The sequence below is a fragment of the Crotalus tigris genome, unplaced genomic scaffold, assembly GCF_016545835.1.
Source record: "Crotalus tigris isolate CLP2741 ecotype Arizona unplaced genomic scaffold, ASM1654583v1 scf7180000021401.42387113347:515327, whole genome shotgun sequence".
NCBI classification, from domain to species: domain Eukaryota; kingdom Metazoa; phylum Chordata; class Lepidosauria; order Squamata; family Viperidae; genus Crotalus; species Crotalus tigris.
Window position 1 is genome coordinate 102,501 of NW_024098493.1, and position 25,000 is coordinate 127,500.

A 25,000-nucleotide genomic window follows, 5' to 3' on the forward strand; every position below is an offset into this window, starting at 1 on the left:
AGAATGCAGCAGCGCACACAGTAAGGGGGGGGGGTCCAAGGTCTGCCGATGGGAGCTAGGAAACGGGCCTTTTCTTGGGCAGCCCCCCTACCCCATGGAAAGCCCTTTGCCCAGAAGCCTCTGCCAGGCCTTCAAGGCCCCGATTTCCCTCCAAGCGCAGGGATCAGAGCGGATGGCTGCACGCGAGGCGGGGGCTTGGCGCCAGGACTGCGTTGCTTTTCACGTTTTAATCTGTTTTAATCTGTTTCGTTTTATAGCTTTGATATGATTTCATAGATTGTTTTAACTCTGGGTTGGAAGCCGCCGAGAGCTGGTTAGAAGATGGGTCTTTTTTTCTTTCTTTTTTTTCTTTCTTTCTTTCTTTCTTTCTTTCTTTCTTTCTTTCTCTTTCTTTCTTTTTATTTCTTTCTTTTCCCTATTTTTCTTTCTTTCCTTTCTTTCTTCTTGCTTTCTCTTTCTTTCTTTCTTCCTCCGTTTTTTCTTTCTTTCTTTCTTTCTTTCTTCTTTTCTCCCTCCATTTTTTCTTTCTTTCTTTCTCTTTCTTTCTTTCTTTGATTGCTTTCTCATCTTTCTTTTTTTCCTCTCCCTCCATTTTCTTTCTTCTATTTTTTTTCTTTCTTCTTTCTTTCTTTTCTCCCTCCATTTTTTCTTTCTTTCTTTCTCTTTCTTTTCTTTCTTTGCTTTCTCATCTTTCTTTTTTCTCTCTCTCCATTTTCTTTCTTCTATTCTTTCTTTCTTTTTTTCTTTCTTTTTCTACTTTGTTTTCTTTTTATCCTTCCTTCCTTTTCCTTTCTATCTACTCCTTTCTTTCTTTCTTTCTTTCTTTCTTTCTTTCTTTCTTTCTTTCTTTCTTTCTTTCTTTCTCTTTCTCTCTCTCTCTGCCCCCCCTCCTCTCTCTCTCTCTCTCTCTCTCTCTTCTTCATTTTATTTTCTTTTTTTCCTATATAGCTACCCAACTCACCAATAGCTGACTCCTGGCGTGCTTACCACATTTCACAATTTTTAAAAACCCCAGCACATCACAGGAACCCCCCTAAGCAAAACCTCCACAGCTATCATCCCCACAGCAGCGACAACTGGAGATCTAAACACTTCCAATAAATAACTCACTTTCCCCTCTGGTGCTCAGAGCAAAGTGCACGCCCTCCGAGCCACCCTCGGGCTCCACGCTCTCTTGCATCCCAGGTGACCTCTGACCTTGCCCTTCCAGGGTCCTGCTAAAGGCCCCTCTGAAAGCAGGAGATCCCCTCTTCCTCCAGGCCGTACAGACACACACATACACACACACACACACACACACACACACACACACACACACAAATGGGCACTCCAGCCACCGGCCTCCTTTGCAGGGGCTGGGGAAAGCCGTGCACAAACGTTCCCGAAAGCCGGTGTGGATCGCAGCCGGCGGCGTTGGCTTCCATGGTTGCCGCTTCGCCGCACTCCCCATTTCCCCGCCTGGCACCCTGCAGAGTCTTGCAGGAAGCCGAGTCGCCATGCTGGTCTAGCCAGCCACCCAACGCAGACTGGCATCCATCCTAATTTGTCCGGGCCCCAATATGTTTTCCTGAAAAGGCCCATATGCTTCCCCGCAGCTCCCCATATGCTTTCGGAAGGAGGAGAGTAAAAACACTGCCTTGCTCAGGCGGCACCCAGCGAGAGGCATTTGGGGAGGGGTGGTGTCTCTTTGTGTTTGTGTGTCTCTGTGTTTGTGGTGTGCGTGCATGCAAGGAACCCAGCGCGGAGGGAGAGTTGGCACTGTCACAACACTGGGGTGAAATGGCTTCGGGCTCCGAGCAAAAGCGGAATAACGAAGCATCGACGGAGCAAAAACTCAACCGTTCTCCTCACCGGGATTTGCTGGCTTGCAAGTTTCGTTATCAAAAAGTCGTCCTCGAATTACGACAATTTTGTTTAGTGACTGTTGGACGTTGCAACGGGCACTGTTTTTCACGGTTACGACCGTTGTAGCATCCCCGCAGTCAGAATTCAGACGTCTGACAACTGACTCCTTTTTATGACCGTCGCAGCGTCCCCAGGAGTCACCTGATCCCCTTTTGGACTTCCTGACAAGCAGTGTCCATGAGGAATAGCCAGATTCACTTAACGACCGTGTGACTTGACAGCTGCCGTGATTCTCTTAACAACGGTGGCAAGAAAAGTCGTAAAAACGGAACGAAACTCCTTTAACAAACGTCTTTCTTGGCTGTGGAAATTTTGGGATCAATTGTGGTCGTAAGTCGGGGATTCCTTGCACTCGGAATTCAGATGCCAGCGGTCCTCGATTTACAACGACAATCGAGGGCAGAATTTCCATTGCTAAGCAAGGCGCTCGTTAAGTGAGTTTGCATCCAGTTTTACCATCTTTTTTTGCCTTGGTCGTTAAATGAATCACTGCAGTCGTTAAGGGAATCACTCCACCGCTAAGCAAATCTGGCTTCTCCTCATGGGCTTAGCTTGTCGGAAGCGAACTGGGAAGGTCGCAAAAGGGGATCACGTGACCCTGCAACCGCCACAAGTACATGCCAGTTGCCAAGCGTCCGGATCTTGATCATGTGACCACAAGGATGCTGCAACCGACGTTAAGCATGAGAAAAGGTCGTTGATTTCGGTGCTGTTCTAACTTTGAACGGTCGCTAAAAAAAGGTTGTTAAACGAGGGTTAGACCTGGTGGCAAGCCAAGAGCCGTCAATGACTGACCTGCATGGGGGTTGGACTAGAAGACCTCCAAGGTCCCTTCCGACTTTAGTTTGCTTTAGTCTAGCCCAGTGGTGGCGAACCTTTTAGAGATCGAGTGCCCAAACTGCAACCCAAAACCCACTTATGTATCACCGGGTGCCGGGTGGGCGTGGCCCACTGGGTGGGCGTGGCTGTGGTGGTCATGGCAGACTGGGTGGGTGTGGCCAAGGTGGGCATGGTCACCTCGATGTTGCTCGTGGGGAGGGACGCCTGTGGGGGCCGGGCAGGGTTGGGGGAGATCCAGGGGGTCTCTGACAGGTCTCTGGGGCGGTGGGCAGGAGATGCATCCTGCGGGGTGAGGCGAGGCAAGGCGAGGCAGGGTGGGGGTGCCATTGTCGCAGAGCAAGGTGACCTGACACCATCGGCCCCCACACACAGAGGCCAGCGAGCGCATGGGGGCCGACAGTGTCCATCAGCAGCCACAGCCTGCAGCCCGTCGTTGACGGTGGGGCTCCGCAGCCCACCGCCAGCAGTTCAGAGAAGCCGCCTCTGAGCTGGACGGTGGGCCGACAGCTGAGGAGGCGATGCAGTGAGTCGTGCCCAGGAAAAGGAGAGCATGCGAGGCCAGGAGGGATGGGATGGGGGGGAGGGAAACCAGCCATGCTGCATCCAGCCACGTGGGACCTCGGTGAGTTAGCGGGCGGCTGGTTGAAGAGAGACGGTTGCCATCCCCGGGGCATGGCGCACGTGCCCACAGAGAGGGCTATGAGTGCCACCCCTGGCACGCGTGCCACAGGTTCGCCACCACTGGTCTAGCCTCTGCCTGCACCTTGTGACGCAATCCCCTCCTTGCAAAAACGTCCCGCTTCAGGCGGCCAGATGTTTGCAAGAATGGACCCCCAGTGACCCCCATTTGCTCCCCTGGTCGTTGGCTGGCCCCGTGCACGGTCACCTGTGGTTCATTTACCCACCAGGGCAAGAACGGTTGTAAAACCAGGCGCCCCTGCTTTAAAATCCACCTTGCTTAACAGCGGGAATCCCCCTCCCATTCTTGGTCGTAACCCGAGGACTACCTGCAGTCCACCGGGTGGTTTTTTTTGGGGGGGGGTCTCCTGTGAATCTTTGCAGCCCTTTCCCAAAGACAGGTTACACAATTCTCTCGTGTTGCAAAAGGCTCACGCTTCATCCAGGTGTTTGCAAGAGACCTGCAGGAGGCCGGAGAAGGCGCGGGTGGGTGGGCAGGGGCTGGAACGGATGCCCCCCGCAGGGATCCCGGTTTAGCCCCTCGATCGGTCCCGTTGCCTCCCCCCCGCGCCCCTCCGCCTCGCCCGGCTGACCGTCAGGACGGGTGAAGCACTTTGTTTACCACGCAAGGCTTTTCTGGACGCTAATAAAGGCCGTGTTGGAGTGGCAGGTGGATGGGGGGGGATCTGGTCCGAGGCCCCCGCTTTGCAGTTGCCCGGATACGCGGGCGAAGGGCTCGGATGCTAATTCTGTCTACTCTATTCTATTTCATTCTGTTCCATATTTTCTGTTCCATTCCGTTCCGTTCCATTCCATATTTTCTATTCTATTCTATTCTATTCTATTCTATTCTATTCTATTCTATTCTATTCTATTCTATTCTATTCTATTCTATTCTATTCCATTCCATATTTTCTATTGTTCTGTTCTATTCCATTCCATATTTTCAATTCTATTCCATTCCATTCCATTCCATATTTTCAATTCTATTCCATTCCATTCCATATTTTCCATTCTATTCTATTCTGTTCCATTCCATTACATATTTTCTATTCTATTCTATTCTATTCTATTCTATTCTATTCTATTCTATTCTATTCTATTCTATTCTATTCTATTTCCTATCCTCTATTCCATTCCATTCCCTTATTCTATTCCATTCCATTCCATTCCATATATTCTATTCTATTCTATTCTATTCTATTCTATTCTATTCTATTCTATTCTATTCTATTCTATTCTTTTCTATTCTATTTTATTCCATTCCATTCCATATTTTCTATTGTTCTGTTCCGTTCCATTCCATTCCATATTTTCAATTCTATTCCGTTCTATTCCATTCTATTTCAGTCCATATTTTCTATTCTATTCTATTCTATTCTATTCTATTCTATTCTATTCTATTCTATTCTATTCTATATTCTATATTCTACATTCTACATTCTATATTTTATTCTATTCTATTTCTATTTCTATTCTTTCTCTATTCTTTTCTATTTCTATTCTATTCTATTTCATTCTATTCTATTCTTGCCACGGTTGTTAACTGAATCACAGTGATTGCTAAGTAGATCACACGATTGTTAAGTGAATCTGGATTCCTGCATTAGATTGGTTGAGAAGGTTGTAAAAGACGATCCTGGATTGCTGCAATCATTATAAATATATACAGGCAGTCCTCAGCTTACAACGGCTCATTTAGTGACCGTTCTAAACTGCAACAGCATGGGAAAAAGGGACGTAGGACTGTTTTTCATGCTTACGACTGTCACAGCATCCCCAGAGTTACGTGATCAAACTTCGGACGCTTGGCAACCGGCTCGTTCGTACGTACGACGGTCGCAGTGTCCCCGTTTGTGTCCACACGATTCACTTAACAACCACAGTGATTCGCTTAACAACCACGGCCAAAACAAGTGTCATCAAATCAGGTTCGCTGAACAAGCACCTTTGCCTGGCGCTGGAAATCCTTCTTCCAATGGTGGTTGTAAGCCGAGGACGACAGGTACAAGTAGCCCTCAACTGACCACCGCAACCGAGCCCAAAATTTCGGTCGCCACGTGAAACATTTGTGAAGTGAATTTTTGCCCCATTTTACGTCCTTTCCCGGCACCGTTCAGCGAATCCCTGTAGTCGTTAAGCCAATAACAAGGTTGTTAAGTGAATCTGGCAACCCCTGTGGACTTCGTCGCAAACGGGGATCATGTGACTGCGGGACGCTGCAACTGACATAAGTCCATGCCAGTTGCCAAGCCTCTGTGGGGAATGCTACAGGGGGCCGCTAAGTGTAACAAAGGATCCTTCTTCCCCCCTGCCCTTGTACAAACGGTCACTAAACGAACTGTCATAAGTCGAGGGCTAGCTGTCGTTGCCCTCTCAAGCATCTTCTCCAGCCCTCACTCCCCCCCCCCAAAAGCTGCCTCTGGGGGTCTTGGCAAAGAAACCAGGGACCAAAGAGACGGGGTGGCTGGAATGGGACCCCGGGGGGTCTCTCAGCCACGCCCCCTCCCCTTCCTCCCCACCGCGAGGCCGATTTCCCAGCTCCGATGACAGCTCAGCTCCGACAAATGTGCGATGCACCCCCTTGTTCCATGTCTAAATATACGCCGGTTGTCATGACAACGGGAGGGAGAGTGATGGATCTCGCGCACATCCTGTATCCTTCTTAATTGTCAGCCTCTGGGGACTGACTCAGACCAGGGATGGCGGAGACGGCTGGCTACCATGGTTACCACCGGCGTCCAGGTCCAGGTGCCGGAGAGACGCACAGGCAGGAGGTGGGCGCACCGCAACTGGGCACTGCTTGGGCGTCTCAGGTGCGCAGAGTGGAGCCCGGAAGCCACTGCAGAGGCAGCCGGAGGAAAATCGAGGTGGGGTCCTTGGAAATCTCTGAGCTGGGTGGTTTTCTTGCAGACGTTTCATGACCCAGCTAGGGAACGTCATCGGGGCTAGGAGGTTGAGGGGTTAATTCCACAGCCTTCTAGCACTGATGATGTTACCTAGTGGGGTCATGAAACATCTGCAAGAAAACCACCCAGCTCAGAGAGCAACAGAGACCCCATAGTCGTTGTCCTCCTCCTCCTCCTCCTCCTCCTCCTCCTCCTCCTCTCCTTCCTCCCCCCTCCTCCTCTCTGCAAACCCCATTCCTTGTAGCACTGATGATGTTACCTAGTTGGGTTATGAAACATCTGCAAGAAAACCACCCAGCTCAGAGAGCAACAAAGACCCCCCAGTCATTGTTCTCCTCCTCCTCCTCCTCCTCCTCCTCCTCCTCCTCCTCCTCCTCCTCCTCCTCCTCCTCTTCTCCTTCCTCCCCCCTCCTCCTCTCTGCAAACCCCATTCCTTCTAGCACTGATGATGTTACCTAGTGGGGTCATGAAATGTTTGCAAAGAAACCACCAAGCTCAGAGAGCAACAAGGACCCCACAGTCATCGTCGTTCTCATCCTCCTCCTCTTCCTCCTCTCTGCAACCCCCTCCCTTCTAGCACTGATGATGTTACCTAGTTGGGTCATGAAAGGTCTGCAAGAAAGAAGCCCAGCTCAGTGACCACTAAGGACTCCATCATTCTCCTCCTCCTCCTTTTCCTCCCCGCAAATCCCCTCCTTCCTAGCACTGATGATGTAACCTAGTTGGGTCATGAAATGTTTGCAAGACAATCCCCCAGCTGAGAGAGCCCCGAGGACCCCACAGTTCAACGCTGAGCTACGAAGCTTCTCTTCTACCGAAAATCTATGTCTCACCAGCTCAACCCCCCCCCCCATTTAGAGAAATCTGGAAATAAAATTCCCACAAACCTAATAAAACTCACATGTATGTTTCTTTCCTCGGGGGAAGAAAAGAGAGAAATCAGAACGCTTTTGTTCCTTCAGCTCGCAAGCGGGGGCTCACCCGAAGACGTTCGCAGAACAAAAACTCGATTTCAGAAAGAACAACAACAACCAAAAGTATCGTCACATTTTACCTGACTAGTGATTTTTCTCCATATTAATGTTTTGCCAAAATGAGAAAAAAGGAAACGGAAGCCTGTCCGCAGGTTGAGACTGCTGTAATTGCCGGTACACATTTGGGTTAAATCCTTCTCGTGTATCAAGCCCTTGCTTGCAAACCAGGATAGAAATCCAGCAATCCTGGCTTACTCAAATTTGCAAACAGGGTATAAGCCAGGGATAGGCAACCTGGGCTTTTTTATGACTCGTGGACTTCAACTCCCAGAATTCCTGAGCCAGCCACGCTGAGGGGAAAGGGAGAGGTTTCCAAGCTGAGCCATGCTGGCTGAGGAATTCTGGGAGTTGAAGTCCACAAGTCATGAGGGAGCCATAGTTCCCCCATGCTGGCTCAGGAATGAGCCGAGGTGGCGCAGCAGTTAGAGTGCAGTACTGCAGGCCACTTTAGCTGACTGTGTTCAGCAGGTCAGCGGTTCAAATCTCACCGGCTCAAGGTTGACTCAGCCTTCCATCCTTCCGGGGTAGGTAAAATGAGGACCCAGATTGTTGGGGGCAATGTAAATATATGTATACATTGCTTACTGGTGTACACCGCTTAGAGAGTGCTTGCACTGAAAGCGGTATATAAGTCTCATAAATAAATAAATAAATAAATGAAGGGGCCATAGTTCCTCCACGCTGGTTCAGGAATTCTGGGAGTTGAAATCCACCAGTCATGAGGGGGCCATAGTTCGGCCATGCTGGCTCAGGAATTCTGGGAGTTGAAGTCCGCCAGTCATGAAGGGGCCATAGTTCCCCCATGCTAGCTCAGGAATTCTGGGAGTTGAAGTCCACAAGTCAGGAAGGGGACATAGTTCCCACATGCTGGCTGAGGAATTCTGGGAGTTGAAGTCCGTGAGTCATGAAGGGGCCATAATTCCCCCGTGCTGGCTGAGGAATTCTGGGAGTTGAAGTCGACCAGTCATGAAGGGGCCATAGTTCCCCCATGCTGGCTCAGGAATTCTGGGAGTTGAAGTCTGCAAGTCATGAAGGGGCCATAGTTCCTCCACGCTGGTTCAGGAATTCTGGGAGTTGAAGTCCATGAGTCATGAGGGGGCCATAGTTTGGCCATGCTGGCTCAGGAATTCTGGGAGTTGAAGTCTACCAGTCATAAAAGAGCCACGGTTGCCTACCCCTGGTATAGGTAGACCTCGGTTGGCAACCGTTCATTTAGCAACCGTTCGAAGTTACAGCAGCGCTGAAAACAGCAACTTATAACTGGGCCTCACCGTTACGACCATTATAGCACTCCCCCACAGTCACGTGATCAAAATTTGGGCATTTTGCAACTGGCATGTAATAATGAGGGTTGCAGCTTTCCAGGGTCATGTGATTGCCGTATGCTGACATCCCCAGCCAGATTCCAACAAGCAAAGTCAGTGTGGGGGGGTAAACTGGCTTGCTTAATGACCATGTGTTTCACTTAACAACCACACCTAACGACGGTGGCCAAGCAGATTGTAAAATTGGGTGCAAACTCACTTAAGTACCACCTCGCTTATCGACAGGAATTCTGATCCTAATGGTGTTCATAAATCGAGAACTGCCTGTTTGGGTCTTGGTAGGCCTCAGTGAACTCAACGAAGCTGTTTACTCCAGGGTGGAAAGTCAGTGGCTGATGTGCAACTCCGATGATGCATCCAGATTATGAAAAATAATCTGGATTAAAAATCATCTGGACAGCCATGGTCTGGAATGGTAGAGGGTCTGTTCTATTCTATTCTATTCTATTCTATTCTATTCTATTCTATTCTATTCTATTCATCTTCAAAACTTCCAGTGTTGGAGCATTCACTACTTCTGGTGGCAAGTCGTTCCACTGGTTAATTGTTCTCACTGTCAGGAAGTTTCTCCTTAGCTGCTTCTCTCCTTGATTTTTCCAGCGCCGTTTTAACTTCGAACACTCGCTAAATGAACAGTTGTAAATCAAGGATTTTCTGTAATCTGAAAATTCAACGGAAATTGCCACTCAGCTACATGGAAGGAGCAAGAAAATTCTAAAATAACAAAGGCGGTGGCTTACGAAGAAAACCTATATAAAATGTTTGACAGATGGCACTTAACACCCGGGAGGTTAGCGAAAATGTTCGAAAACATGTCTAGTAATTGTGGGAAATGTAGACAAAAAACCAGGCACATATTATCATCTTTGGTGGACATGCCCTAAAGCCAAAAGATTTTTGTCAAGAATACACATATGGTTAGAGAAAATGACTAAAAAAACACATAGATTTTTTAAGCCAGAATTATTTTTGTTAGGTGTAATTGTAGGAAATGATGAGACATGTATTAATGGCAGCAAGAATTGTATTTGCTCAACATTGGAAAGATGAAGAATTACCAGCGGAGGAAGAGATAATTAAGAAAATGTTAGACCGTGCAGAAATGGACAGACTGACACTGAAAATGAAAGAGGAAGAAGATTCAGAATATTTTAGAACAGGGGGACCCCTGCCCTATAAAATTTGATCATTTGCTACGAGATGGCAGGAAATAAATTCAATAAATAAGTAGATTCAGAATATTTTAGAACAGGGGTCCTCAGTCTTGGCAACTTTAAGACTTGTGGACTTCAACTTGAGGACTACTTGTAAAACTGGACAGCCATTTGTCTGAAATGGTATAGGGTTTCCTGCCTGAGCAGGAGGTTGGACTAGATGACCTCCAAGGTCTCTTCCAACTTTTATTATTATTATCATTCATCGCACAGTCAGCCAGATGTTCAGACTGGATTTGGCATTTTGTCTACCTATCGAGTCCTTACCCAGGACCTGGGATAGGCAGATGTGGATGTTTGATGGTATTACAGATATCGTCGCAGGATGGAAGCAGTTCCTAATAAGGCCGCCTTTTGCAATTGACTAATAGCGAATTTGTCAATGCCAATGGTGTTCAAGTGGTGCTCCAGTTGTTTTGGGATTGCACCCAAGGAGCCTATGACTATTGGTACTACCCTTGCTTGCTTTTGCCACAGTCTTTCTATTTCTATTTGTAGGTCTTTGTATTTTGTTATCTTCTCCAGTTCTTTCTCTTCTATTCTGCTATCTCCAGGCACTGCCACGTCCACTATCCAGACTTTTTTGTCTTTCTTATCGACAATTGTTAAGTCTGGGGTGTTATGTTGCAGGTGCTTGTCTGTTTGAATTCTGAAGTCCCAGAGCAGTTTAATTTTATCATTTTCTATGACTTTCTCTATTTTATGATCCCACCAGTTTTTGCTTACAGGCAAATGATATTTTTTGCAGATCTTCCAATGCACCATTGTTGCTACTTTGTCATGCCGCTGCTTGTAGTCAGTCTGTGCAATCTTCTTGCAACAGCTTACCAGTGGTCCACTGTTTCTTCAGCTTCTTTGCATAGGCGGCACTTACTGTCTGTTGCTGTCTTCTCAATTTTGACTTTGTATGCATTTGTCCTTAAGGCTTGGTCTTGTGCAGCCAGAATTAGTCCCTCGGTCTCTTTCTTCAATTTTCCTGCTCTTAGCCATTGCCAGGTTTTATTATTATCTGCTTTCCCAGCTATTTTTTTCATGTATTGGCCATGTAGTGCTTTGTCTTCCCATGCCTCTATTCTGTTCTTCATTTGGTCTTTCTTGTAGGCCAGTTTGGTCTCTCCAGTAGTTAGTAAGCCTTCCTGATATACTAATTTCAGTGCATCTTCATCATTGTTCTTCAGATATTCTTCCAAAGCCATTTTTTCTTCTTCAACCATCTGATGTACTTGTAGCATTCCACGCCCACCTATTTGCCTTGGTAGATAAAGTCTATCAATGTCACTGCGTGGATGAAGGGCATGATTCATTGTCATTATTTTTCTGGTCTGCCTATCCATTGCTTTTAGTTCTGCTTGAGTCCAGTCCACTATTCCAGCTGTGTACCTAATGACTGGGATTGCCCAGGTGTTGATTGCCTTTATGGTATTTCCTCCATTGAGTTTGGATTTTAAGATCTTCTTCACTCTCTTGATGTATTCACCTCATTATTATTATTATTATTATTATTATTATTATTATTATTATTATTATTATGGATCATCGCACAGTCAGCCAGATGTTCAGACTGGATTTAGCATTTTGTCTACTTATCAAATCTTTACCAAGGACCTGGGATAGGCAGATGTGGATGTTTGATGGTATTACAGATATCGTCGCAGGATGGAAGCCGTTCCTAGTAAGGCCGCCTTTTGCAATTGACTAATAGCGAATTTGTCAATGCCAATGGTGTTCAAGTGGTGCTCCAGTTGTTTTGGGATTGCACCCAAGGCGCCTATGACTATTGGTACTACCCTTGCTTGCCTTTGCCCCAGTCTTTCTATTTCTATTTGTAGGTCTTTGTATTTTGTTATCTTCTCCAGTTCTTTCTCGTCTATTCTGCTGTCTCCAGGCACTGCCACATCCACTATCCAGACTTTTTTGTCTTTCTTCTCGACAATTGTTAAGTCTGGGGTGTTACATTGCAGGTGCTTGTCTGTTTGAATTCTGAAGTCCCAGAGCAGTTTAATTTTATCATTTTCTATGACTTTCTCTGTTTTATGATCCCACCAATTCTTGCTTACAGGCAAATGATATTTTTTGCAGATCTTCCAATGCACCATTGTTGCTACTTTGTCATGCCGCTGCTTGTAGTCAGTCTGTGCAATCTTCTTGCAGCAGCTTACCAAGTGGTCCACTGTTTCTTCAGCTTCTTTGCATAGGCGGCACTTACTGTCTGTTGCTGTCTTCTCAATTTTGGCTTTATATGCATTTTTATTATTATTGTTGTTGTTATTATTATTATTATTATTAAAAGCAAAACCTCTCTGCTAAAAAAAAAGCTAAAAGCAGGAGGAATTTTTTTTAGAAAAACAAAAATGGGCAAATTTGGATATTGGGGATTTTTCTGGAAAGGAGGAGAAATTCAGATGGATTCCCCCATGGGTTCCCTTTCTTGAATTCTTGCGATTTGCAAGATGCCCTGTGGAGATATAGAAACGGGTGCTTCTGCAACACACACACACACACACACACAAATGCACAAACCAATTCATATTTACATGCTAATTATATGAAAGGGTGTAGGACTATATACATACGTCGTATACGGCCTGTTTTAAATGTGTGTTATGTATGCGTACCCTTTGAGAGCGGGCAACTAATTTCATTTTCAATGGGTGCTGTTGTGCCCACAGGATAAAAATGACAATAAAGGTTATTTAAATCTAAAAGACAAACCCTCCTTGGAACAGCCAAATTCCTGTCATTAAAAAGCCGAGACTTCCAGTAACTTCTCACTCCCCTCCCTCAGCTGTTCTCAAAATGGAATCGCGCTCGGATTTTCCTGCTTTTTTGGCGGGGGGGGGGGGGGCAAGGAGGAAAAACACGCAGCTCTTGCAAAAAAAACCTTCCCGGGGCAGATTGAGGCAAAGCAACCGGAAGGGAATGTGCCAACGCGAAATGCAAAAATGTTCTTCCAACTGCCTCCCTGGAGGTGTCTGGGGAGAGGTGATGGGGCGCCTGGAGAATCTGAAGAACGCAGAGGCCTGGGCCAAAAACGTCGAGGGAAATCGCCCAGGGATGGCTGGGCATGGCTGAACTATCTGCCCTGAGCAGAGGGCAAAGATGGCGACGCATCGCCTGTTGCCATTTTAGCTTTGCCCTGGGAAGGAACGCAGGGATCCCATCACGCTCATTTGCCTGCTTGCTATTCTTTCTTTCTTTCTTTCTTTCTTTCTTTCTTTCTTTCTTTCTTTCTTTCTTTCTTTCTTTCTTTCTCTTTCTTTCTTATCTATCGCTATCCACCCACCCATCTATGTATGTATGTATGTATCTATCTCTCTGTGTCTGTCTGACTGTGTCTGTTTCTATCTATCTATCTATCTATCTATCTATCTATCTATCTATCTATCTATCTATCTATCTATCTATCTATCTAATCTATCTAGCTAGCTAGCTAGCTAGCTAGCTAGCTATCCATCCATCCATCCATCCATCCATCCGTCTATCATCTAGCTATCTATCTGTCATCTATCTATCATCTATCTGTATCTATCATCTATCAATCATGTATTAATCATCTATCTATCTATCTATCTATCTATCCATCCATCTATATCTGTCTGTCTGTCTGTCTATCTATCTATCTATATCGGTCTGTCTGTCTATCTATCTATCTATCTATCTATCTATCTATCTATCCATCCATCCATGTCTGTCTATCTATCTATCTATCTATCTATCTATCTATCTATCTATCTATCTATCTATCTATCTCTATCCGTCTGTGTCTGTCTGTCTGTCTCTACCTACCTATCTATCCATCCATCCATCCATCTATAAATCTATCTCTATCTATCTATCTATCTATCTATCTATCTATCTATCTATCAATCTATAAATCACTCTATCTATCAAGGTGGACAAGGTGGAGGTGAAGGGGGCTGGGGGAAAAGGAAGGAGAGGAGGAGGAGGAGGAGGAGGAGGAGGAGAATAAGAAGAAAAAGAAGAAGAAGAAGAAGAAGAAGAAGAAGAAGAAGAAGAAGAGGAGGAGGAGGAGGAGGAGGAGGAAGAGGAAGAGGAAGAGGAAGAAGGAGAAGAGACTTGCCAGAAAAAGAAACTGGAGAGGGGAAGAAAAAAAAATCACAGATGTATAAAACAGGAGGGCTGGAGGGGCCCCTCAGAGATCCTCTAGTCCAACCCCCCCACCCACTTTGTTAAGTGAAGCAAAGGACAGAATTTGCAAGGAGGACACCAAATTTATCAGCCCCGATCTGAATTTATCAGCTGAATCATCACTTCCTGTTTTCCCCCCTTACTTCTGGAGCTGAGAGAATGGCCTAGTTTTTTCCCCATTTTCAGAGGGTTTATTCGGGATTTGCCTGCAGCTACCAGGGAGGGAGAGGATGAAAAGCCAGCCCAGTGCTTTTTTTGTAAAAAAAAAAAAAAAAAAAGGTGCTGGAACTCACACAGGTCATACAACCCGCCTTGCCTATCCTACAAGGTTCCATCCAAAAAAGGTGCCGGAATTCCGTTCTGGGCGTTCTATGAGAAAAAAAGCCCTGGGCTAGCCAGGCTTATCATCCGGGGGTGGCACTGAATGGCGAGAGAAAAGGGGCGCCCATTCAGCGCCCCCTCCCTCTATCTATCTATCTATCTATCTATCTATCTATCTATCTATCTATCTATCTATCTGTTTGTCATCTATCTCTCTATCTCTCTATCTATCATCTATCTATCTATCTATCTATCCATCTATGTCATCTATCTATCTATCATCTATCTATCCTCATTATCTATCATTATCTATCTATCTATCATCTATCATTATCTATATCTATCTATCATCTATCATCATTATCTATCTATCTATCTATCTATCTATCTATCCATCTATCTATCTGTCATCTATCTATCTATCCTCTATCTATCCTCATTATCTATCATTATCTATCTATCTATCTATCTATCTATCTATCTATCTATCTATCTATCTATCATCTATCATTATCTATATCAGTGCTTCTCAAACTTTCTAATGCCGTGACCCCATAATACAGTTCCCCATGTTGTGGTGACCCCCAAGTGGGTGTGGCCACCAATAAGAGGGAGTAGGAAGCTAGGGAAAAGGGGAAAAAAATGGCGGACAGCGTGGTTTGGCGACCCCCGTGAAATGGTCGTTCGACCCCAAATGGGGTCCCGACCCACAGGTTGAGAACCACTGATCTATATCTATCTATCATCTATCATCATTATCTATCTATCTATCATCTATCATCATTATCTATCTGTCTGTCTGTCTGTCTATCATCTCTATCTCTATCTCTATCTCTCTGTCTCAGTCCAGACCTGGCATGCCTTTCATGTCCCTTTTGCAAAAAGCTGCCAAATTCTTCCCGGCCTCTCAGCTGAAATGCAACTAGACCTTAATTCCTTTGGAGCAAATTCAAAAATTCAACAAAAAGGGCTTCCTTTATTTTCTGCTCTTTTTTTTTTTCAGCAACCCCCCCCCAAAAGTCCCATTTCCCGCCTTAAAAGACAAAACAATAATAATAAATAATTTCTAAACTGCAGTACCAAAGTAAAATATTGTCCAACATTTTGTAGAGTTTTTCTGTTGGCACCTGCCTCCCTCCCCCCCCCCCCGTTGCTACTCCCTGCCCATCCAAGAGGGAGTAATAATTTACAAATTTTAAACTTCAATCGGAGATACAAATAGGCCTCTCGGGATGTTAAGTAAAAGCCCGAAACGACAAATTGGCAGCGAAAAAATGTTGCATGACAACTGAAGCTGCGTGCGGCTGTGTGGTGCGTGCGCCTATGTTGTTGCTTAAGCAGCCCAATTATGTTAATAATCCCCAGAGGATGCAAATGTGAAGCAAAATGCATAACAGATGGAGCACTCAATGATAAGCTAATCTTACCTGAAAATTGGAATGGAAAATTGGAATTATGCGTATTTATGGATGTGGCATTTTTACGTGTGCACCTCGAGAGGGAATATATAGAAAAATCAATTATGTCCTTAATTTTTCTCCCTCTCCCCCCCCCATGCATTATTTCATTTAACTCAAAGTGATTATTAACTTCTTCTGACATACTTCCACTGGCAAGTTGCTCTAAGCCTTTAATCTGAAGCCTGCCAAACTTCCACACGGTTTGCGGGGTTTTTTTAACACCTGCCACCTTACCCAAAATACTGTTTCTGGACTTCCTCCCACCCCATTTGAATTCAAGGTAAAAATAGTGTCTCCCCACTTAATTTCTCGTGCAAAGAAAAAAAAACCAATACAAACATACATGTTTGGGGGCAGCGAAACAGAAGTGATTCCCAACAGAACTGTGTTTTTTCCAACTTTGGCGGAAGATTTTTCTAATGACGCCCCATAGGATTAGGGGGACTGGAGGCTAAAACATACAAAGAACGGTTCCAGGAATTGGGTATGTCTAGTCTAGACAAAAGAAGGACCAGGGGTGACATGACAGCAGCCTTCCAATATTTCAGGGGCTGCCCCAAAGAAGAGGGAGTCAAGCTATTCTCCAAAGTGCCTGAAGGCAGGACAAGAAGCAACAGATGGAAACTCATCAAGGAGAGAAGCAACCTAGAACTAAGGAGAAACTTCCTAACAGTGAGGACATTTAACCATTGGAACAGCTTGCTTCCAGAAGTTGTGAATGCTCCATCCCTGGAGGTTTTTAAGAAGAGACTAGACAATCACCTGTCTGATATAGGTTCTCCTGCTTGAGCAGGGGGCTGGACTAGAAGACCTCCAAGGTCCCTTCCTATTCTATTCTATTCTATTCTATTCTATTCTATTCTATTCTATTCTATTCTATTCCATTCCATTCCATATTCTATTCTATTCTATTCTATTCTATTCCATTCCATTCCATATTCTATTCTATTCTATTCTATTCTATTCTATTCTATTCTATTCTATTCTATTCTATTCCATATTCTATTCCATTCCATTCCATTCCATTCCATTCCATTCCATTCTATTCTATTCTATTCTATTCTATTCTATTCTATTCTATTCTATTCTATTCCATTCTAGAAGCAACCTAGAACGGAATTTAAGAAGAGACTGGACAACTATTTGTCTGAAATGGTATAGAATCTCATCCTTGAGCAGGTGGTGGGACTAGAAGACCTCCAAGGTCCCTTCCAGTTCTATTCTGATTGATTGATTGATTGATTGAACAGCTTGCCTTCAGAAGTTGTGGGAGCTCCATCTCTGGAGGTTTTAAAGAAAAGACTGGACAGCCACTTATCTGAAATGATAGCGGGGGGGGGGGGTGGACTAGAAGACCTCCAAGTTCCCTCCCAGCCCTGTTCTGCTTGATTGATTGGTTCCTCAGAAACTAGGGGTTGCAGGAGAGAAATATGACAGCCTTGGCAGGCCAAGCTATTCCCAGAGCAACGGGGCTGCTTCGGAGAGGGAGGGCCCAGCTATTGGACTGCAAGCTCAAGAATTCATCCACGGGAGGGGAATTCTGGGACATAGACAGATAGTCCTCGGCCTACGAGCACAATGGATCCCCAAGGTTTTCCCTTGCTAAGCAAGACGATTGTTAAATGAGCTTTGCCCCGTTTTGCGCCCTTTCTTGCCACCGTTGTAAAGTGAATCACTGCCCTTGCTAAGTCGCCAACCCCGCCGTTAAGTGAAGCTGGCTTCCACGTTGACTTTGCTTGTCAGAAACTGGCGAAAGGGGATCATCCCGTGACCCGGGGGGGGGGGCGGGGCGGCACTTGCCACCGTCACAAGTACACGCCAGTTGCCGAGCCTCTGAACTTGGATCACGTGACGCTGCGACGGTCGTTAAGTTTGAAAACCGCCCCATTTTTCAGTGACATTGGAACGGTCGCTAAATGGACCGCTGTTAAGTCGGGGACTGCCTGTATTCTGAAATTCCGCAATCAACCCGTTTTTTTAATCCGGTTGCGGATTAAGGTCCGTAATTCTGTAATTCTGTCCGCCTGTTGGCTTTCTCCCTCTTAATAATAATAATAATAATAATAATAATAATAATAATAATGCACCTGCAACATAACACCCCAGACTTAACAATTGTCGATAAGAAAGACAAAAAAGTCTGGATAGTGGACGTGGCAGTGCCTGGAGATAGCAGAATAGAAGAGAAAGAACTGGAGAAGATAACAAAATACAAAGACCTACAAATAGAAATAGAAAGACTGTGGCAAAAGCAAGCAAGGGTAGTACCAATAGTCATAGGCTCCTTGGGTGCAATCCCAAAACAACTGGAGCACCACTTGAACACCATTGGCATTGACAAATTCGCTATTAGTCAATTGCAAAAGGCGGCCTTATTAGGAACTGCTTCCATCCTGCGACGATATCTGTAATACCATCAAACATCCACATCTGCCTATCCCAGGTCCTGGGTAAGGACTCGATAGGTAGACAAAATGCCAAATCCAGGCTGAACATCTGGCTGACTGTGAGATGAATGATAATAATAATAATAATGTTGGAAGGGACCTTGGAGGTCATCTAGTTCAACCCCCTGCTCAGGCAAGAAACCCTACACCATTTCAGACAAATGGCTGTCCGGTCTCTTCTTAAAAACTTCCAGTGTTGGAGCATTCACCGCTTCTGGAGGCAGGTGGTTCCACTGGTTAATCGTTCTGTCAGGAAGTTTCTCCTTCGTTCCAGGTTGCTTCTCTCCTTGATGAATTTCCGTCCGTTGCTTCTTGTCCTGACTTCAGGCACTTTGGAGAATAGCTAGACTGCCTCTTCTTTGGGGAAGCCCCTGAGATACTGGAAGACTGCTATCCTGTCCCCCCTCATCCTTCTCTTCGTTAAACTGGACATACCCAATTCTAGCAACCGTTCCACTGGTGAATTGTTCTCACTGTCAGGAAGTTTCTCCTTAGTTCTAGGTTGCTTCTCTCCTTGGTTAGTTTCCTTCTGCTTCTTGTCTTCCCCAGGATCGTTTCACAAAGCCAAGCAAACTCGGATCTATTAACAGACACTCGCCCCGTCCCGTGCGTGGCCAGTCGGACGCTCATTACTGCTTCATTTCCCCTAGCAGCATCCTGAAGTGGCGAGGCCGAGGGAGGAAATTAATCTGATCCTGCACCTTTCCCCATTTCCTGGAAACAATTAGCAGCTCCGATCGTCTCCCGTGTTCTCCGGCAAATTAAGACTGTGCCGAAAATGGCTTTTTTTTTTTCTTTTCTTTTTTTCTGTTCATTCTCTCCTTCCGGGAGCTAAATGGCAAGGAACAGGTTGCGGTGCGATGCAGCTGTGCCAATTGTGTTTTTAGCCTTGCAGGCTAAAGAAAGGAAGGTACATACGTGTAAGGCTCGTCACATCCAAAATTGCGTCCAAAAAAAACACAAAAACAACCTTATTTCCCCCCCCCCCAGGATGAATCTCCCCTTTAATTTAATAGCGCGAACTCGGCAAGCCAGCCAGGCGAAAGAAGACCGGGAAATATCAGAAAGAAAAACTAAATGATAAAAGGCTTGGGACTCGTCATGGTGGAGACTTCCTGTCCTGAGTTCGAGAGAGCACAAAGCGTATTTTAGAGGTTTCCGTCACCTCTGTGGCCGATTAAGCCTTACTACAGATGTAAACCATGATTTGCTATTCAGCTGTGAGTTTGGTTGACCCGTTGCAGCTTTTCAATAACAATAACAATAAAGTTGGAAGGGACCTTGGAGGTCATCTAGTCCAACCCCCTGCTCAGGCAGGAAACCCTAGACCATTTCAGACAAATGGCTGTCCAGTCTCTTCTTAAAAACTTCCAGTGTTGGAGCATTCACAGCTTCTGCTTCCTTCCTTCCTGCCTGCCTGCCTTCCTTCCTTCCTTCCTTTGAGCATGTGCAGAGGGCCTTATTAACCCACCTTTCAGGGTATGTGCATCTTCTTGAATTATATTATAAAAAAAAGGCAGAATAAAAATAGTAACAATTCCTCTAACAGTAGCAGCTGAGATAATAAATAAATAAATAAATAAAAGTTGGAAGGGACCTTGGAGGTCATCTAGTCCAACCCCGTGCTCAGGCAGGAAACCCTAGACCATTTCAGACAAATGTCTTCTTAAAAACTTCCAGTGTTGAAGCGTTTCTCAACTTTTCACCTGCAAACAACAACCCTGTCAGGTGAGCCAGATAGTATAATAACCGGGAAGGACTGGGATAGTGTTTCTCAATCTTGGCAACTTTAAAATGGGTGGACCTCCCTCTTTTCTGGGGCAGCCCCTCAAATATTGGAAGGCTGCTATCATGTCACCCCCTAATCCTTTTTTTCCCCTTCATTAAACTAGACATCCCCAATTCCTGCAACTGTTAAGAGAATGGGCTTACGAGATCTTCTAGACCAACCCCTTGATTAAGCGGGTGACAGGAAAGCAGAAAAACCTATCCACACAGTTGTGAGAACTCTCCCGCATCCCGCAGAGAAGCGAATCATACCAACAACAACAACAATTCAATTTTCCTATAATCAGCAATTATTTTGTCCTCTACGGAACTGCCACACGTCAATCAACTCAAGATCAAGAAGCGGTGGCCCCAGAGGAGAAGCCAGTCACCCTAAAACAGGGGTCTTCAAACTTGGCCCTTTGATGACTTGTGGACTTCAACTCCCAGAATTCCTCAGACAGCCACGTTGATGAAACTGCAGGCTTGGATCCAGACCAGGGGTCTTCAAACTTGGCCCTTTTATGACTTGTGGACTTCAACTCCCAGAATTCCTCAGACGGCCATTTTGATGAAACTGCAGGCTTGGATCCAGACCAGGAGTCTTCAAACTTGGCCCTTTTATGACTTGTGGACTTCAACTCCCAGAGTTCCTCAGCCAGGCATGCTGGTTGAGGAATTCTGGGAGTTGAAGTCCACAAGTCATGAAGGGTCCATAGTTCCCCCATGCTGGCTGAGGAATTCTGGGAGTTGAAGTCCGCAAGTCATGAAGGGGCCAAGTTTGAAGACCCTTGCCCTAAAATCTTAAAATCTTGCATCCAGGACATTGATACAGGCAGAGCCTACCTAGGATGTAAAATCCAGGAGTGTCACAATTGTCACAATGCAACACGTTTGTGACATTTGTTTCTCTGATGGATTTTTCAAGGAAACTTGAGCCACTGAGAAATGGCTTGTCCATCACAAGGGGAAAAAAGCTCAAAATTGTCCATTTTAATTGTCCATGTCTTAAAGGCATCCATGGGAGGAGAGGTCAAAAAAGTCAAACTGTGGTGTCATGGCCGCATCATCAAAGCCACCAACATGCCACCCCCATCGCCGTCCCCGTCATGGTAGACACTTTTCCCCCCCAATTTCCAAGGAAATTTGAGCATCTTTTTTAATTTTTCTTATTAATTTGGTCTTCGCCCACCTAAGCCAATGTTTCTCAACTTGAGCCACTGTAAGAGCTATGGACTTCAACTCCCAGAATTCCCCAGCCAGCATAGCATAGAATTCTGGGAGTTGAAGTTCACATGTTGGCCAAGGTGGAGAAACACTATCCTAAGACCTTTTGAGAGCTCTATGCATCAAAATGTCATTTTAATGTCTGGCAATTAGGTACATTTAAAGTGACAATAAAGTTATTCTATTCTATTCTATTCTATTCTATTCTATTCTATTCTATATTCTATATTCTATTCCATTCCATTCCATTCTATTCCTTTTCTATATTCTATTCTATTCTATTCATATTTCTAATTCTATTCCTATTTCTATTGCATATTGTATTGTATTGTATTGTATATTCTATATTCTATTCTATTCTATATTCTATTCCTATTTCTAATTCTATTCCTATTCCTATTCCCATTCCATATTCTATTCTATTCTATTCTATTCTATTCCTTTCATGTTTCTAATTCTATTCATATTTCTAATTCTATTCATATTCCTATTTCTATTCCATATTGTATTGTATTGTATTCCTATTTCTAATTCTATTCCTATTCCTATTCCCATTCCATATTCTATTCTATTCTATTCTATTCTATTCTATTCTATTCTATTCTATTCTATTCTATTCTATTCTATTCTACCTCATTATTCTATTCTATTTATTCTGTTCTATTCTATTCTATTCTATTCTATTCTATTCTATTCTATTCTATCTCATTATTCTATTCTATTCTATTCTATTCCATTCCATTCCATTCTATTCCATTCCATTCCATTCTGAAATTTGACATCGTGGTCAAAAAAAGTCACCGTATACAAGAAATCTTATGACATGCTTTGGAAAGAGAACTTTAAAGACCATCTTTTTTTTAAAAAAAAACCTAAATAAATAAAGGGGGTAAAAGTTTACCTGGAGTACAATCCCGTTCTTGGCCCCACTGTGCAAAATCGAGGAGGGGGCAGCTGGGGAGGGCTCTCCCGTGAGAAGAAGCGAAGAAAGGAAACCTAAAAAGCAAAGAGGAAAAAAAGACAGATCATCAAGAAACGTCAGCTCAACGAAGCGCTCACCTAAATGATTTTGACCACTTTTTTTGCACTCAATGCAATTTTTTTAAAAAGGGGGGAAAAGTAGGGAAAGGTCTACCTCGCAGGGGTAGGGTAGGACCTTTCCAGCCAGCTTCCGACAAGCAAAATCAATGCGGGGAAGCTGGATTCACTTAACAGCCATATCGTTCATTTAACAACCACAGCAAAAAGAAAAAAGATCAGAAAATTGGATGAGACTCACTTAACAACTGCCTTGCTTAGCAACTGGAATCCTGGCCCCAATCGTGGTCGTAAGTCGAGGATCCCCTGGGTGGGAACCTCTCCTTAGCAACCGCCTTGCTTAGCAACGGAAACTCCGCTTCCGATGAGGTCGTAAGTCGAGGATCCCCTGGGTGGGCACCTCTCCTTAGCAACTGCCTCGCTTAGCAACGTAAACGCTTCCGATGAGGTCGTAAGTCGAGGACCCCCTGGATGGGAACCTCTCCTTAGCAACCGCCTCATTTAGCAACGGAAACTCCGCTTCCGATGAGGTCGTAAGTCGAGGACCCCCTGGGTGGGAACCTCTCCTTAGCAACCGCCTCACTTAGCAACGGAAACTCCGCTTCCCATTGTGGTCGTAAGTTGAGGATCACCTGAAATTCCTATTTTGCTCAGAGAACTTCTATAGCCAGAATGTCAATGGCCCCCTGTGCATCAAAAACATAATATTTGGAACTTATCGGACTCCCGTTATGATTGTGTAGGTAGAAAAAGGCGGTCAAACACAGCAATTTGTCGGAAATGCAATAAGGATGTGACGCCCCCGCTTCTTTAAAACATGTTTTCACAATGTCCTACCTACACAGTTACCACACTGGGGGGGGAGAAGTGGGGGGGGCAAAGTAACGGATTACACAAATGTTCTCGCTCAAGGAAAACAAACATTTTCAGAGGATAAACGGTCTGTTGAATTATGTGGCTGGAACAAGGAATGTGACAAGTAGACAGCTTAAAATGGGGGTTTTGTGCTGTTATTAGGGCTAAAAGACTGATAATGCAGCCCTGGAAAGATAAATGGATAGGGCTACATCTATTCAAGGGATTGAAAACCTGGTTCCCCCCTGGGAAGGGACGGCTAAGAGTCCCAGAGTATGCCTGGACGAGTACTACAAGGGAACGGGGAACTGATTTATACGGAATACAGTAGTTTAAAAAGAAGAATAGTCCTATAAATGTATTAGAAATAGAAGTATACTTGAACAAAATTGTGTTAGGTAAGTGTGCATAGAATGGTTACTGTTAACTATACACTGCTTTTTTTCCTTGCTGTATTTCTTTCTTTCAAAACGTTTTCTTTATTTTCTTCTGTTTGACAATATAGGTATCTCCGTCGTGATTATGTTTTACTATTTTTTAATAATAAGGGGGAGAAGGAGGGAAGGGAGAAAGAAAGAAAGAAAGAAAGAAAGAAAGAAAGAAAGAAAGAAAGAAAGAAAGAAAGAGACACAGAGAAAGAACAGAAAGAAAATGGGAAAAAGACAGAGAAAGAAAGAGAGAGAGAGAGAGAGAGAGAAAGAACAGAAAGAAAATGGGAAAAAGAAAGACAGAGAAAGAGAGAGAAAGAAAGAAAGAAAAAAGAGAGAGAGAGAGAGAAAGAACAAGAATGGAAAGAAAAAGGGAAGGAGAAAGAAAGAAAGAAAGAAAGAAAGAAAGAAAGAAAGAAAGAAAGAAAGAAAGAAAGAAAGAAAGAGAAATAACAGAAAGAGAAAGAAAGAAAGAAAGAAAGAAAGAAAGAAAGAAAGAAAGAAAGAAAGAGAGAGAGACACACACAGAGAAATAACAGAAAGAAAATGGGGAAAAGACAGCGAAAGAGAGACAGACAGAGAGAGAGAAAGAAAGAAAGAGACAGAGAAAGAACAGAAAGAAAATGGAAAAAAGAAAGACAGAGAAAGAGAGAAAGAAAGAAAAAAGAGAAAGAACAAGAATGGAAAGAAAAAGGGAAAGAGAAAGAGAAAGAAAGAAAGAAAGAAAGAGAAAGAAAGGTGTGTGTGTGTGTGTGAGAAAGAATGGAAAGAAAATGGGAGAGAGAGAAAGAAAGAGGGAAAGAGAGACAAAGAGCAAAACATTTGTTAAATGAATTTTGCCCCATTTTACGTCCTTCCTTGCCACAGTTGTTAAATGAATCCCTGCAATTGTTCACAACGGTTGTGAAGTGAATCTGGATTCCCCATGGAATTACTTGTCAGACGGTCACAAAAGAGGACACTGCAACCGGCGTACGTCCATGCCAGTTGCCAAGCCTCTGAATTTTTTATCACATAATCCTGGGGATGCTGCAATGGTCGTTAAGTGTGAAAAACAGTCACGAGTCCCTTTTTTTCAGTGCTGTTGTGACTCTGAACGGTCACTAAACAAACTGTCGTAAGTTGAGGACTACCTTTATTGCCTTAGTCACAAGGAGAAAAAAAAACTGAGTGGGGAAGAGACTCAAATTGTGTTTTTTTATCCCCCCCCCTCTGCAATTCCCAACCCCATTTCATCCATCAGCCTATTCATGCCCGAATTTCTAATTAAATTCTAAATAATTCCCAGTCCGAAGTAGCTTCTGCCGTCTCGCCTTTGCAAAAACACCAACCTAATTTTAGCCCAGAACCTAAAATTAACACAATCCTTTTCAAAGGTTTTTTTTTTTTTAAGTTTTTAAAAA

At 44.4% G+C, this 25,000-nt stretch overlaps 1 protein-coding gene across 6 annotated transcripts in view; it reads right to left on the reverse strand.

Moving 5' to 3' along the window:
* Positions 1–25,000, reverse strand: part of LOC120296641 (WW domain-binding protein 11-like) — a 75,037-nt gene that overhangs the window by 13,984 nt on the left and 36,053 nt on the right. For 3 of the 6 annotated variants that reach the window (XR_005553546.1, XR_005553545.1, XM_039318491.1), the window contains 2 exons: positions 22,178–22,272; positions 18,691–19,178 (listed from right to left, as the gene is read on the reverse strand). Coding sequence is in view for 2 of the 6 variants with exons in the window: in XM_039318491.1 (XP_039174425.1) it covers positions 19,166–19,178; positions 22,178–22,272 (108 nt within the window). In the remaining 4 variants the exon portion in view is untranslated. Of the gene's footprint in view, positions 1–18,690; positions 19,179–22,177; positions 22,273–25,000 lie in introns of those variants that run through there. The other 3 variants (XR_005553544.1, XR_005553543.1, XM_039318492.1) reach the window with 1 other exon arrangement.